The 16,098-nt window shown below is 49.2% G+C and overlaps 1 protein-coding gene across 1 annotated transcript; it reads left to right on the top strand.

Annotated features, from left to right (window-relative positions):
• Positions 1-5,251: 5,251 nt before the first annotated feature.
• On the top strand, positions 5,252-7,553 carry CST3 (cystatin C). Its single transcript, XM_075496632.1, has 3 exons — positions 5,252-5,540; positions 6,084-6,197; positions 7,304-7,553. Exons 1-3 carry the CDS (start codon positions 5,274-5,276, stop codon positions 7,379-7,381), a joined length of 459 nt encoding a protein of 152 aa, XP_075352747.1. The 5' UTR covers positions 5,252-5,273; the 3' UTR covers positions 7,382-7,553.
• Positions 7,554-16,098: the final 8,545 nt, after the last annotated feature.

A 16,098-nucleotide genomic window follows, 5' to 3' on the forward strand; every position in this document is an offset into this window, starting at 1 on the left:
GCGAACCCTGTTATTCATTATACTGCATTTGGTTCTGGCTGCCAGTTTGGCAGAGGAAAACTGGGAAATCTAACCCTGATTTATGACTGACATATTTAAAAAAGAATTCAAAAAGCAGATAACAAAAAGCATTTAGATTGTATTGGTTTTGAGATATTTCAAAGGTAATCTCCTAGCTTTAGGGAGCATGATTACTCATTTCTCAACATCTGAGGTTTGCTCTTGTTGCTTAGTGACGGCAAAAACTGTTGTCCCTCTTGTAGGTCCTGGTTTCCGTCCTGAGTGCCGTGCAGAGATTAGAGCTTTGCAGGCTGGCTTTCCAACTCTGCAGGAACCAGCGCGGGGCTGTGCTAAATGTAATTATCTTTAGACAAATGCAGATCGCAGGCCTGGAGTGGAGATACTTAGGTAATGTGCAAGGGACTGCAATAATGGCGATTTTTCTGGGAAGTGCAGCCAAACTCTGAAACTCTGTGTCCAGGGAATAGCTCTGCGTACACATTAGGAATCGCCAAAGCTGAGAGCAGATGACAAAATCTCCCACACTTAAATATATTATTTTCCAAAAGAACACATGCCGCCGTGTTTATTTTCATACTATGAAAGCAAACTTGGGAACATGGCCCACAGCAGCACTACCTTTTGAAGTGTGCCATCATACTTTCACCTGCCATTTCTATTGTCCATGTCTTTATGAGCTTGACCCTATGAACCTTACTGTTGAATTAAACTGGGGAGTTTATCTTTCAGTCCCACTGAGACAGAGGGACCGAGGGACTGCCCATATAACTATCTAACTGGAAAATGCTCTGGCTGACTGTATTTCACAGGATTCTCTGTGCCTGTCCAGATGGCAAGAGGCTTTCGCTGGAGGCTAAAGGACGTATATTTGAAGGGTTTTCTGCAAGTATGAACATATTCTAATAGCTAGACTTGTAAAAGCAAAGCTTTCATGTTTGAGAAATATATTTTTTGAGTGGTAGAGAATGAAGAAAATGCTACCTAATTTATTACTGAATGCTTGAGAAAGCCTTAATACTCATAAAACCAGCAGCATGCCAGAGACAATGGAGGGGATCCTGCAGTGGGTCTCTGCACGTTTCCTTGCAAAGCTATGCCAAACCTCCTTAATCCTGATCTTAATTATTTCAGTGGAAGGCATTTGCTGAACAAAGCACTGACCCCGGCATAGACTTGGCCTGCTGTCCCTCAGTTAAGAGAAATTGAAACCAGATGTTTAGTGTTCGATCATGCTTTTCCCACTGTTCCTGCCTCTATCACAGTAATTACTCTCTCTCGAGGGTAATTCAGAGTTCAGCTCGGTGCAGAAACTGTTACTCTTGATTAAAGGACTAGCTGCTTTTTCAAACATCCTTTTCTAATTGTACTTTGAAAGACATGTCACAGTATTCCAGAGCTTTTCAGTCAGCTACTGAGTAGAGACATCTATAATTGTTCCTGTGGATGTTAAAAGAGAGATGACGGATGTCAACAGCAAGGGCAAGGAATGTAGCAGTTATCTGGAGAAACGAGTATGCCTGGTAATATAAAAAGCTCACCAGTCCTGAATGAAATTGAAACATCGACAAAAAGGTAGATGAACATATACTGGATATTGCAGAAATGCTGTTGAACCAACCGTGTAAGACTCTAAAACTCTATTTTTCTAGCTATACTGATAGCACACAGTATTACAAACTTTTGCAATGTTATCATGAGTCTCCTGCTGCTTGGTATATTCCTTAAATTACCAGCTCCTTTGGTCATCTGGTTATTTGAGAATTTCTGTTTTATTTATATTAAAAAAAGTGCCTCTGTTAGAGAAAAATGGTTGCGCCCTTCAGAAACAAAAGGACAAACCGCAGTTTTATTTCATGAACCAGGTTGCCTTTATTCATCGATTGTAAAGCATCATTTTTTTTCAAGCCTTTATTTCTCAAAATTGCTTTGGTTCAAGTCCTGATTTTGTGAGGTTTGGACTGGCAATAGTCAACAAATGCAGCTTGCTTCTGTTTTCATTGTGGACCTGCAGGGTCTGTCTGGCACTGTCCAACCAGGAACTCCAAAGGGCAAGTTTCCCTTTGCAGCCATTCTGCACAGCAGAGCGAGGCATGAACTGTGTCAAAGAGGGACTCTGTCAGCCACCCTTTTGCAGAATAAGTGTTGGTGCATCTGTTAGGAAAGCGAAAGAGAAATCCTGGCACCAAAGAAACTCCAGGGCCTGACACTGCTGAGCATAGACCAGCTCTACTTTCTGCAGTTATATGCGTTCAACTGAGTGAAGAGTTGATGACCAAGGAAGAGGACAACATGACGTTGACCAATGTGCAACTCCTTTCAGACATTTTAAAAAGCTGTCAGGCATCCACCAGGTCTCCAGATATGTCTCTGTTTCCTGTGGGAGGGAGCAGGAATGCAGAAGGACCAGAGGGGAGAACAGGGAATTTTGATATTGATGCTCGAGGACTATCAGTGCTCAGGACCTCTAGCACCTGACTAAGTCACTTGGCAGAAAGGGGCCAAGCTGACTTCTGAGCTGCAAATCCAGCAGACTCCTGTGCTTGGGTTGACTTGTACCTGGGAAGGAACCTGTAAGTGGGGATCCTCTAAATGGAGATTATCAGTGACCTTAAGTATAACAGTGATATAATGTCAAAGTGCCCAGTGCACTTTTTTTGGGGGAAAAAGCAGGGTGTGGCAGACTTGGCACTGCTGCTGCTACTGGCAATGGGATGTCTCTCCCCTCCCATGCAGTGCTTGTGACCAGTGAGCTGCAGTCTTTGAGACCTCTCTCCCTCTCTCAAACTGAATGTAAACTTTGCCTCTAGGTTCAAAAGTTGGTGGCGTGAGCAGGAGGGCAGACAGCGTTTCGGGAAAGCCTGTCTGCAGTGTGTGGGAAGGGTTTGGGAATTATTCCTTGGAAAATGTTCCTTTGCCTCAGCTGCAGCTTGGGGAGCTGTAGACAGTGGTTTGATGAGGAGGAAATTTTTGGCTGAAACTCCATAGAGACAATTCCCCACCTGTGAGGAGCCAGTACATAGGGCACTTCCCAGGGAGAGAAGAAACTCAGGCTGAAGGCTCTGCTTCGTAAAACTCAAGACAGAAACTTTTCCACCTCTGTGCCCAGGCTGTCGCCTCTCTGGAGGCAAGATGGTCCCTGTTTTGGGGAGGATGGTCCCTCTCTGTGTTGAGCCTCTTCCATACTGCGTGAATGATTATCTGCCTAAGGAGGGGGATGAACCTTTTCCTCCCAAAAGGTGTTGCCACCCCTCACATTACTGAAGCAAGTCTCCTTTGCTTCCTCAGTCTTTTCTGCTGGAGTGGCTTTGTGGCATCAATTATTCATTGGGCCAGTGACAGACTGGCATGTGAGAAGAAACTGAAACCCTGGGTTTCTGAGGCAGAACAGGGCCAGCTGAATGGGCATGCTGTGGCGTCAAAGCAGAGGTGAGCGGGAGCACAGCTGTGTCATTGTGTACCGTCATCTGTGTCATCATGCACGATGTCCACTTGCAGCAATAACCATGAGATCACCAGGACTGTACCGAAAGCTGACTTACTGCCTGCTGGCGTGAGTTTAAGCCATGCTGGATACCTTAACTCCAATGAGGTCACCCAAGCAGAGCTAAGACTTTGCTTGCTTGTTTGCCTGCAATGACAAAGCTCCCTGAATCCCAAAGGTTTTCCCTCTCACAGTGCTTCCCTTGTGCAGTAGTGTGAGGCACAGATCCTTGCGTGCCCTTCGTGGGGCTGGTGAGCATCTGCAGCAGCTGGGAGCCGGGGCACTGCTTGATGGAGGCCTGAGCTGGCAGGGTCAGCGCAGGGCGGTGGGAAGGAGACCTGGTAGGTATGTTGGAGGTGCAGTGACTGATTTAGGCCAGAGCCAGCTGTTCCTGTTAGCAGCAGTCACTGACAGCGCAAAAGAGAGCCTTTGCCTCTAAAGACACTAGGCAAGCTCTCACCTTGATTTTTAAACTGATCCAGTCTGGATCCAAGGCCAACTAGGGAAAAGATGAATGGAGACAGACTCGTGCAGCCGCTAGCAGCTCTGGCTCATGTCCCAATACCCACGTCCCGGTCCCCTCTCTGGTGCTTTCGGTGGTGCTCATGCCTTTCTCTAGCTGTAAAAACTACCCCAATGTCCTATCGTTGTTGAATTAGTTGCACAGCTTGTTGCCGAACGCGGGAATTCTTCCAGTGATAACTCTCAGGCTGGTTATTGCTAGCATGCAGGCAGCCTTTCCAGTCAGCGCACCAGCCCTTTCCTTTTCATTATAAGGCGTGCTGTGGATATTCAGGCACAAAACGTTGCCCTCTCTTAGCCTAACAACTCCATGAGGCCTTAAATCTCACTGGAGCTAGCTCCCTCATGCTATATTAAGTCCTGTCTTTCCAAACTTAGGACTCCTGACGGGATGGGGGAGATAGGCTTGTGGTTATGAGAGGAGACTGGAAGTTAAGCGATCTGTCTGGGAAGCCACCCCTGCCGCAGACGCCCCTCTGACCTTCCGCGGCGCAATTAGTGTAGATGAAGTAACACCAATGCTGTGGAGGCAGATATAGGAAATGACACATGGTGTTTTGTGCTGGGGGCCACATTTGTAGCTTAAAATGCTCTGTGGTTTTTATTTTCCCTTCACAGTAGAGAGTAATAAGTGCTAGAATAACCCATGAGGAGGCAGAGCCTGGAAAGTCTTCAACTTCCTGGATCCGTGCGGGAAAACATCTTCCTCCACCCGTTACCCTGTGGAGGGCCGTGGGCAGTGTAATGCCACTGTCACATCCTCACCTACCTCCTGTCCCGTCCCCGAGGGACAAGGGGACACAGGTGTGTTTCCACAAGCAAGATGGCTTTAGGGCACCGGCCTTTCCCCAGCGCAGAGAGATTTCAGGGGTTACTGAAACCCCCTCCTCCTCACAGCGCTGGCCTTTCTGAAGAGAAAAGAAGGACTTCGGAGGGGAGCCCCTAGTCAGGCACCTTGCCTGACTATAGAGCCTGTCCCAGGGCACCCGAGTCCCCTCACAGGACAGCCTGGCGTCAGGCAGCCTAGCCTGGCGCTCGGGCTGCTCCTCAGGCAGCCTGGCGGTGCACAGCTCGGTCTGGGGCTGGCACTAAAGGCTGGCACTGCCCACCCCTATAGCCCAGGCCTGCCGAGCTGAGCGGGGGGCACAGGCCAGCGCCCCCGCAGCGCTGCCTGCCGGAGAGAGGGGGCGGGACGGGGCGGTGTGTTTTGGGCCGGGGCCGCGGCCCGCCCCGCCCCGCCGGCCTTAAAATGGCGGTGGCCGGGGGAGAGGCGGTAGAGCGCGCAGCCATGGCGGGAGCGAGGGGGTTCCTGGTGCTGCTGGCCGCGGCCCTGATGTTCGCCGGCGCCGTGCTGGGCAGCGAGAGCCGCGCGGTGCTCGTGGGGGCCCCGATGAGCATCAACGACAACGACGAGGGCCTGCAGCGGGCTCTGCAGTTCGCCATGGCGGAGTACAACAGGGCCAGCAACGACATGTACTCCAGCCGGGTGGTGCGGATCATCAGCGCCAAGAGGCAGGTGCGTGCCGGGGCGGGCTTGTAAACGGCGGCGGCCGGGTGGGCCCCGGGCCGGGGGAGGTGTCGGGGTCGGCCCTGGCACCCTCCGGGGAGCAGCTGAAAATGAGGCCTGTGGCATTTCTTTGGAGAAGGAGCAGGCCTCAAGCTTGAGGGGTTGTCCCAGCTGTTTTTTTCCACAGAAGGTGAATAAAAGCGTTTTTTTTATGGCCTGGGTCTTGTCAATCTGAATGCCCTTGAGTGCTGTGTGTTATTGAAGGAGCTAATAACTTCCTTATGCTGCTGATGAATTAACACATGTTTCTGTTTACTGACTAAGGAAGCTGCACCGTGAGACTTGTTTACTTGGATTTTGCTTCCTGTTTTTGAAAGGGTGCCAAGTGCCTCTTCTGTGGAGGTTGCCACACACAATCCTCTTTGTACTTTTGGAGTCTGGTTTCCATCATGTAACCAGAAAACTCTGCGTTTCTGCTAGGCTTCTCTTGTCAGAGAGCCCTTCTGAACGTGCTGCAAATAAAGCTGCTTGTGCTCACTTGTCTTGTTGCAGATTGTGTCTGGAATCAAGTACATAATGGAAGTTGAGATTGGCCGGACAACTTGCCCAAAGCCAGTAGTTGATCTCCAGAGCTGTGCTTTCCATGATGAGCCACAGATGGCTAAGGTAGGCTCCATAGCGTGCTGGCCCCTGGGTCTCCAACCCCTTCCCTCTGGCTGGCTTAGTACAGAGAGGTATGGGCAGTGTCCCCTGTCTCCCCCAGCCAAGATCAGAGACCTTATGCATTTACACTTAACAAGATACTGCCCTTGTGGAATGTGTCTTGCCAGATGATGGTGACAGAGAAGGCAGGGCCTTTTAGCCTGTTTTGTAAGTGGGGATCTGAGGCTGTAGTGTGTGCCTCAATCCTCTTAAAAAGTGCTTGTGGTCTGGATCACAAGAATATGTGGAGGAAACTCTGCCAAGCCTACAGGTCTCCTGGCTCTCAGTCCAGTGTCCTGAGTCCCCATACCATTCTCTGCTCCTCTTGTCCCATGGTGATGGAAACATGCCTGATTTGACATGCTTTCCTGGGGGACTTAAATTACTTTGGGCTATGCACTGATCACAAGGGGCAGATTACCCCTGTTCTCTGTGCACACCAAGCTGTTACATGGGAGTTTTGTCTGATAGCAATGCTCTTTAAGGAGTACTTGCGTTTTCAGATGAGAGCACCAAATAGATCTGCCTTGATCTGGCCTGAGTCTAGTTCTTCCACAGTACTTCATTACTTCTGTTAATCACGGTGATAGGCTTAGTTTCTCTGTGTACATGCCCTTTCTGCCTGCATGTGTGAGAAGTGTAACTGCACACAAGTGATCATTAAGCACCTAGCTAGAAGCTTGTGTGTACTGTTATGACAGCTGCAATGATTTGACACATGCACATACAGATTAGCTGTGCAGGTGTGCTTACCTGTGCCTGAGAGCTTATGGTGGAGTATTACCCATGCTGAAAGCTTTCCTGTCTGTGAATGGGTAAAGGAGGTAACCTGATCTTCAGAAGTGCTGACTGCTCAGCTTCTCTGTTTAATTGAGAGAAATGATTCATCCTGAGCAGATGCTAACAAGAGTGGTGTTCCAGAATACTTGTCAGGAGAGTGCAAATCTAGAGAGCCAGGGCAGTGGCATACACTCTGGATCATGTGGGGTAGTAAATCGGTGTAGGACAATGGTCTATGACACTGTTTTATGCTCTTAATCTGATAACTGCTTTTTTCTTTCTCTCCTTAGCGCACCATTTGTGACTTTGTAGTGTACACTGTTCCTTGGCTAAACCAAATTAAACTACAGAAGAGTAGCTGCCAATAAGCCTACCTTGGTTCCAGCAGAGACCAGCAACCAGTTGCTCAGATTTAAAAGGAAAAAAAGCAATAACACATTGAGATAGGCTTTATCAATGCCTGTTAACTTACTACTTATGTATGCTTGTGCTATGCAAGTTAAACTATGTAACTTCCTTTAAAGCACAGTATGATCTCAACTTTTTCTTCTTCATAATTACGTTTTAGAGTAGCTGTTTTGGTCTTCCTACAGCTTTACCAATAAAATAACTTCAACATCAGAATTCTGATTAAAAAACACTTGGTATGCCTGTTAAGTGACTACTGTAAACATAAAAACTTAATAATTGCTGTGATGCATGGTTTTCTTTGAGCTTCTGCTGTCTTGGAGGGAGGGTTTGCTTTTATTGTGACGTAGTCTATCATGCCCAAAGACTGGGGTGAGAAGAAATGTGGGGCCCTGATCACAGGGGAGATAAATCATGCCTCCTTATCCCTTAACTTGGCCTCTGGTTTTGAGTAAGAGGTGGAAGTCCTTAGCTGTTTGCACTGAAGAAACACTCTGCTTTTGAAAACACTGCAGTATGCAACACTTGGTCTTGGGAAGATTAGCCAAAGCTTGTACTAAGGCTGTGATCATTTCAGGTCCTGGCTGCTATACTGTTCTGTTAGGAGGCTGTGTGTGTTTATGCAGCTGTGCTGTGTTAAGAGTTAACCACTCTAGTGTCTTCCTGCACTGCCTTTGAGGTGTTTTGGGAACCCTTGCTTCTGATGGCATCTGGTCCTTGCAGGTTGTATCCCTAGCTTTTTTAGAGCAGAAGGCCCCAGGGCTTTCCTTGCAGTCCAAGCAGTAGCATGGGTCACTTCATTTATAACCTAAACTATGACCAGTGGAGCTGGAGGAACAGCTGCTTTGGCATGTGTGTCTGGCCCATGACAGCATCTGTTTACAAGCAGAGATGGGTGCAGAAAGGCCTGGAATGGATCAGTGACATGTCTGTCTTGGGGGGGAGACTGAACTACAGTCTGGCTGGGTATTAACTGGGGGGAATTTGAATGATGTCTGATCTGGTAAATACCTCTAAATCAGCAGGCAGAGAGGATCAGCACACAAGAACTCTTCAGAGAACTGGCTGAGGTGTTTGCTATTAAACTGTGATTAATTTGTATTGCAAGGAAATGGGGGATACTGTGCCTGCATGGGAAAGGATGGGTGACCCTGATACCCATAACCTGTTTAGCCTGAGGGCAGCCTAGTGCAAAAACAATGGGAAAGTTAGTAACTGGTGTTAAGGGGATAACTGATAAGAAAGAAATGTTACCAGCCAGCGTAGTTTTATAGCAAATGGGTATCATCCACAAAATCTGGCTTCGTTGTGCAAGTGTGAACGTTCCCCAGAAGCAACCCTCTAAATCCAAGTGCATGTACAAGCCTGGTGGGGTCTTTCACTCAGTCAAGCGCACTGCTGCTAGTTTCAGTAAGTATGGCACCATGTTTGGGGTTGGTGTGAGCATCACAGGGAAAGATGGCTCAAGATCTAGGGAAAAAAAAAATGTAGCTTTTCAATGTCTTGCGATGTCCCAGAACCCAAGCAAAAGAGACAAGGAAGCTTCCACGAGCAGAAGGCAAGTGAGACTGGAGCCTGGGATCATGCATAGGAGGCGTCTAGGCGTCTTTTGGTTTTTAGTCCTGGGGGAAGACTGGAAGGAAGAAGCAGGATTCCTTTGAAAGAAACTTAATCTTCAGGCAATAGGGGAAGGTGCCAGGTCAAGAGAAAGAGTCTTGGGAGCGGGTGAAGGTGCTGAGGTGAACAACAGGGGTGCTTCTTGTTTTGCATAGTCCTAATAGTGCATTTCTTACTTTATCTTGTGTCTTTGCTTTTCTGTGTTTTGAAGTAAACCTACTCCTTTTGCTGTAAATCTCACCCAGGGATAAAGTGAGTCCAGTGTTCTGTCATGCTGTATGTTAATCCTCAAGCCCAGGAGTCCTGTGTCCAGGTCTGGTGGTCCTGTTTTGAAAGGCAGGTGGGAGGGGTGCAGAGAAGGGCTGCAGAACTGATCTGATGGCTGGAGAAAGCAGCTTGAGGTGAGAAGTGTAAGGATGCTGTTACTCTTTGCCTAAAAAATGGTATCTTGATGAGAGCTAACACAACCACATCTTTGGGCATGGCGGGGCTTGGATGTAATAAAGGAGAGCAAACCAAGAGAGTAGCCAGAAAATAAACTTCTAGTGGGAAATACAGCTCCCTAGGAGTGCATCTTCTGTGGGTTGCCCTTTCTCCCAAGGGACGTGCCACTTCTCATCATTGCCGGGGTGTGATGAGCTTGCAGTGAGCATGAGGCCAGATCTTGATTCACGTTGTCAGGGGGATGAGCTGGTTGGCTGACACCAAGGATCTCCATCCAGGATCTGCTCAGATCTGATAGGAATTATTCCCCCTGCTTCCCCACCGTCATTGCCCCATTCCTCCTGAGTGCCATGCGCGAAGATGGCCTGTTTCTCTTGCCAGCCAGGTTAGTGACTGTGCAGGTGTCTGCTGTGTCGTTGGGTCGCTAACCCTGCTGACCGAGGAAATCCTGGTGCCAAGCCACTCAGGTGCCTTCACTTGTCATTTTTCTAACTACTCCCTTAATTCATACATGCTTATTCCCCATTTTCCAGTCTATCTGTACAAGCACTAGGCAGTGGTGAAGGGGCTCCATCATGCTTTTGGTGGGTTTGCCTGTGTTTCCCTTTTATCATCCTGGCTTGAGGCCTGGATGGGTAGTTGCACTGGTCTCCTTAGTAAAGAGACTAGGCAAGAAATGAGGATGCAGGTGGACATGACCAGGCATTTCCACCACTTTAGCTGTATTTATTAGCCAGCATCTCTGAATGTCACAAAAAGAGTGGTTGTGCCAGAGAAGATGAGAGTTTGAGTGTTATAAGCTCCTGAATTCAAAGGTATTGCATTTTCATGTTGAAATGCCAATGACTAAGGGCACAAATGAATGGCACAGATTACCCTATCCTCACAAGCTGCTGAGTGTCAGCCTTGGTGATTGTCCATACATGCTCTCCACTCGGAGCAAATGCCAAAAAAGCCTGACCTAATTTAAGCACCTTCCACTGTGGGCTGTGTTACTTTGCGTTTGCAACAGGCTAAGAGCAATAGTGGAAGGTGCGCTGCCAAGAGCATTTTGCTTGACAGGTCTTTCTGCTTGGCCGGCTGGTGATAGCTCGGTCAGCTGAACACTGAGCCCTCATTTTTAGCTGCATTCACTGCCTGACTTTTTCAAATGTCGGTGACAGACATGAACGAGTGACCAGGGAAGTGCTTATTTCATGTTGTCTCTTGTTATGCTTTGCTTGCATCTGACAGATCAGTTCTGGGGTCATGCTTCCTTAAACTTAGATGGGGTCAGAGCTGCTGCTGCAGCTCATGAACCCAAAGCTTTTTCCTGGCTCTGGGACTCAGAGAGATTTAGGGCCAACCGGCTGAGAAGTGTAGCTCTCCTTAGCCGTGCCTGCACCTGCAGAGCCATGCTCACATGGACTTGTAGCTCCCAGCTCTGCAAAGCACAGCTGAGACACAGAGCTGTGAAAGTCATGATGTTTTTGGAGCCTGTGGGCATTACTGGTGTGCCACAACTATGGCGTGCTCAGTTGAAGACAATGGGGCTATATCCTCATTGGCATGAACAAACAGAAGTATTGATCCCACCCGACCAGGCTGACAGCATTCAGCCTAGCTGGCTTTTTCAAAGGGCATCTTATATGTGTGAGAGTCTGTCATAAAAAGCAGCTTTAGCACAAGAACTGAAGAGCCCAGATAGTGTTGAGAAATGTGGTACAGGTTTCCTTTGGCTTTTTTACCTTATCTGGGACCCTCACCCGCTTCCTCTGCCCATGGCCTGAGACCTTATTTAAGCTTAAGCCTGGGTCCCCTGTCCCTGTCTGAGCTGCATTAGATATGTCCTTATCTCCAGCCCTGGCTGCTGCATGGACCTTGGACCTGCCTTGTAGCTTTGTCTCCAGTCCCTTCTCCTGCTCCAGACTGGGCTTCCTGGAGGGACCCTGGTCCTGGTTCATTCCCTCCCTGTGTCTGGGGCTGTTGATGGACCCTGTCCCACCCTTGGCTCTACCGGCCTTGCTGAGCCCCCGTGGGACTGTGCCCTGTTGGGGAGGGCATGGCCAGTGCTGGGGCCCCTTCAGCTCCTGGCTCATCCCCTCCTCATGCTGGCCCTGGAATGTGGCCCTGCAGGGTCTTTCTGAGATCCTTGAAGCTATATCAGCACTCCTGCTAGGTACGGACACTTCCTTCTGCACGCAGCCTAAATTGCAATTTCCTGCAATTATGAAAGAAAATGACCATGTGAGGATCCAGGTCACCCTGCAGCCCTAGGGCTGGGCCACCCAGTGCTGTTGCTAATGTGCATGTGCTTGGGATGTCCAATATTGCTTAGCCTAAGGCATGGAGACCTCTTAGTGAGTGTTTGAAGATGCTACGTTGGTTGTATTCATTGTTAACATGCAATGCCTTAGATTCACTGTAGTGTGGATCCTTCAGGAGATCAAATTTACTGATCAAACCCACATCCCATTTTGACTCTTCATGCCTTATCTGTTGATGACGACACCAGAGAGGTAAGACTTCAGATCCCTTTCCTCGCGGGACGCAACGGTGATCTGGAAATCATTTCTGCAGGGTTGAGCAGGAAAGTGTCCTAAGTTAGGTCACTGTTGACAATGGTGGGCCCCTCCATGACTCTTTGGTTGTGGCCTGCTGGTGAGAAGGTGGGAGGGCAGGTGCCGGGTTCTCCTCTCCAGGCAGCATGGTCCCAGCCTTGGCAAGGAGGGGTGAGGAGGACTCTTGGTGCCCACCTGGCTTGAGTGAGAAGAGCAGCCAACCTGCAGGGTCCACAGCGCAAATCTCTCATGAGCGTCTCCCTGCTGTCCCCCTCTGACATGGGGCATGGCTCAGTGTGGCGGTGGACCCTGGGGCAGGACACGGGGCTCAAGGTGACGCTTGCTAAAGCCTCTCTTCTGTGTCGTCATGCACTCGCATGGCATTGCTCTACCTCTGTGAGCTGGTAAGTAGGCTCCTACTGTAGGATTTTGCAACAGGGAAGAAAAGGAGAAGTTCAGCCACTCATGTCTGGTGCATGAGTGTTGGGGTGTGTGCTGGGTGCTATTTCTGACCTTGCTGGAGCTGGGTGTGGGTATGTGTGTGCATAGGACTAACGATGGGGAAACCTTTCTCTGCTTCCAGCTGGAGAAAAAACACCAGTGACTCACGATGCGCTCGTTGTACCGTGCCTTGCTGGGAGTCACTGTCCCCTCTTCCCTACCAGCTGAGAAACGTCATACCTTGTGTCATGCCATCTCCACCCCATTTCTTTTAAACACCCCGGGGTGATCTGGCTGTTGTAGCTGGGAGGAGGCCATCATCAGCAAGCGAAGGCATCTTCTCCCTGTACTTACCTCCTGGCCCATGTCTGCAGGCGTGGGCCAGGAGGTGGAGTGCTGGAGGTGGCTCTTGCCACTCACCTTGCAAACAGGGGTCCTGGCTGTTCACAGCAACAGTCTGTAGGGGACACTGTGTGGTATCATCAGTTCATCCTCTCCCCTTAACCTGGAGAATGATGGGGGGAAAAAAATAAAAGAAGCTTAAAATAAAATCTAGGTGTGTAAACATTATATCAATTTTAAAAATAATCATGTGAGCAGATAGGAACCAATATGAGTGCTAAAAAGTCAAACTTTCTCCCTAAGGGACTCTTCTGAAGTAAGTGTGTGCATGTACTCAGCTGCAAGATGATCCCACAGACAAGCCAAACCCAGCAGGATCCTCTCTGTCCTCCCATGGAGTACAGGTACCACAAAGGGCACTACCGCCAACTGCAGAAGAAACTGGGACTCAGGGAATTTAATTTTTTAATCTTGAATATAAAAGTTAGCAAGAAAAGAGTGGTTTCAGGTGCAGTAGTGACATTTACAGTAAGCATACCCCTCTCCCTTGTCCTAGATTAAGTCCCCCCATCTGTACAGGTGTGCAGTGGTTTTCTTCCCTCCTTATGGGGCTGGGAGGGAAGCCCTGACATCCCTGGAGAAAAGTTACCATCTTCAAGTGCCAGAAGTGGCTAAGAGCAGCTTAAAACCTGTGGCATTAACATCAGTGAAGCCTGAATCCTCCTTGTTCCCAGTAACATCCCCCACCCTTGACCGTGGGGTGGGTGGTGAGGTTACTGCTGTCACCCTCAAAGGCTTCCTGTGCAGAGACATCCTGCCCTCACTAGTGATGAGGGAAGCACGGACTCTCTCTGAACATCTTCAACCTTCTGTTGTCTCCTGGTTGAATTGCTGCAGTGACAAGTTCTGCCAGACTGCGAACTGCTACGTGACAGAGAGGAAAACGAACCACCACCCTCCATCACACGGCAGCCGCAATGGCTACAGGGCTGGTGACCATCTCTCTTCACCTACTGTTTGCTCCATCACTGTTGTAGTCCTGGGTTGACTAAGGTGCCAGACAAGCTGTACCAGGACCTATCCTAAGCAGCTGCCCAGGGAAGTTCCTACCTCTGGGTACCAAAGGCCAAAAGCACAGTGATTTTCCCCCACACAGGAGCATCAGGAGACTTCTGTGGTTGGTGAGCCTGGCGTTAGCTTGTTGGTGGCCAGCCAAGCTGGATGAAGCCAACTGTGCTGATGAGGAAGAGGCCGGAGACAAGCTTGACTGGGCTTTTTGGGTGACTTCAGTTTGCAAATGCAGCCATGCTAGTTCTGAGCATGTCTTCTCCGGAGGAGAGGGGGCACTAGAGCCATTTGAAAAGATGCTCTTCGCATACCGTGTTGCAGCTTGTCTGGGTGAAACAGGATAGACCAAGCTCTGGTTGTGCAGAGGTGTGATTTGGTGAACTTGGGGGTCACAGGGCTGGTCCCAGAAGGGATGTGTGGGAACTCTTCAGGAACAGGCTTACCTCAAGAAGAGCAGTAGCCTACAAAATGAAATTAGCTTTGGACCTCTGAGCATGCCTTGGCTGGGCAGGTTGGCTAATTACACTGACCTTTCCTTGTTAAAACTCATGGAACTTACTAAGATGACTACAGATTTTTAATTATCCATTTTTCCTCCCCGAATAGTAGGTCTTTTCACTGCTTTCTGTGTTAGCCAGATAACATAGTTGGAAATGTTTTTCCTGTTCAATCCGACACTTTGTCCGTCTCCTGCACACCCCAGGTAGCTCAGTGAAAATTATTTCTTCTGCAAAATGTTGAGAGAATAACGAAACATAGTGTTTCCACAGCTCTGACATGCTTTTTGCCCAGCTGGCTTGCTCAGAGGCTTTTGAACAGAACTGGCTCTGGGATCTGTTTGATAGGAAGTTGCAGAACTGGCAGGAGACTTTTTTGCTCTGTGCTGTTTTAAACTGCTCTCTCCCAAATATAGCAAATGCTTCTTGCAGATGCTTGTGCTGGGAAAGCAAGAAGCAGCGGAGTTCAGATATTAGAGGAAAAGGAGCACAGACATGCTTTCAGCAATCCGGCACAAATCAAGAGCGCTCAGAAAAATCTCGTTTTGCCCCCTTGATTAGCAGCTCTAATGGGAATAAAGAAAGCCCAAAGCCTGCGCTCACTGGGGCAAGCAGCTGCTGTACAGAAACCCAGTCTGCAGCACAGGAGGGTAGAGCTAGATATTTAATCCCGCAAGCAAATGTCATTGGGGTCAACTGTGCCTGGAGCCGCACGGGGGGAGCCAGCGTGGTTTGTGCACGCTGTGGGACAGGCCGATGTGCAGGCAGGACTCGCAGGAAAAAGGGCTGGTCTGTGCTGGGGTCTGGTGGGGTAGGATTTGCCAGGGCAGAGCCATGGCTGCTGTAAACCAATTTCTTCCACCTCATCGCAAAGATTGTCAGCTCAATACTAACCGCAGAGCTCCTCAGCTGGTAGTGGGCGGGGGGAGGTGGGAGGGAAAATGCCTGACAGGTTTTCAGACCCTCCGCTGAGTTTGCGGTGCTGGCAATTAGAAAAAAACCCAGCATCCTCTGGCTATCAACAGAGCCAATTCGATCGGGAAGTAGTGAGAGTGAATAGCGAGTAGTGAGTGAGAAATTAAACATTGGCCCCAGCCTGATGTGTTTTGATTACATTTCAGATACCTACCACGTCTTATACTGAGTGCACTGAAATTAGTCTGTTTGTCCTCAGAAGTGGAAAAGCGCTCAAGGCTTCACTGCATCTGGGGCTAGGAGGGGAGAGAGGAAGATGACAACGTTGCCTCTCCGTATGTTGGCTATCTGGAGAGCTTCCAGTCAGGACCGATGCTCGCTGCCCTGCTCAGGGACAGGTCAGGGGAGTGCCAGGCTGGTGCAAAGCTGTGGCTCAGGGATGCGGTCCCCAGCATCCTTGCCCATCCTCGGGGCGATGCTCATGGCAGAGCCTGGCGTGGAAGACAATTTTTGATCTAAAGCATTACCGTAGCCGAAGTGACGTGCTTGGAAACGAGCCTGCCTCTGGGCCTGTGCTATAAGCTGCACGCCAGCCTTAACGTTTTTTTTCCCTTATTTTTTAAAGAGGATTGGAGAAATCTTTAGCACTTCAGTTGTCCTTCAGGGACTTTAAAGGAGAAGTGCTGCCCGGGTGCTGCTGAGAGGAGCCCCGTGAAAGGGCTGCAGCACCTGGTGAACATCCTCTCCCCTCCCGGTGCCAGCGGGGCCATGCTAATCTGGCTGAGCTGGAGAGCAGGGACCTGTCCCGGGCAC

This window comes from Mycteria americana, chromosome 3 (assembly GCF_035582795.1).
Source record: "Mycteria americana isolate JAX WOST 10 ecotype Jacksonville Zoo and Gardens chromosome 3, USCA_MyAme_1.0, whole genome shotgun sequence".
Classification (NCBI taxonomy): domain Eukaryota; kingdom Metazoa; phylum Chordata; class Aves; order Ciconiiformes; family Ciconiidae; genus Mycteria; species Mycteria americana.

What these genes read in the sequence shown, in the direction of transcription:
- CST3 (XM_075496632.1), top strand. Translation starts at nt 5,274, where the DNA reads ATGGCGGTGGCCGGGGGAGAGGCGGTAGAGCGCGCAGCCATGGCGGGA. An exon ending in TCATCAGCGCCAAGAGGCAG is followed by an intron (nt 5,541 to 6,083) that starts GTGCGTGCCGGG and finishes GTCTTGTTGCAG; the next exon opens with ATTGTGTCTGGAATCAAGTA. An exon ending in ATGAGCCACAGATGGCTAAG is followed by an intron (nt 6,198 to 7,303) that starts GTAGGCTCCATA and finishes TTCTCTCCTTAG; the next exon opens with CGCACCATTTGTGACTTTGT.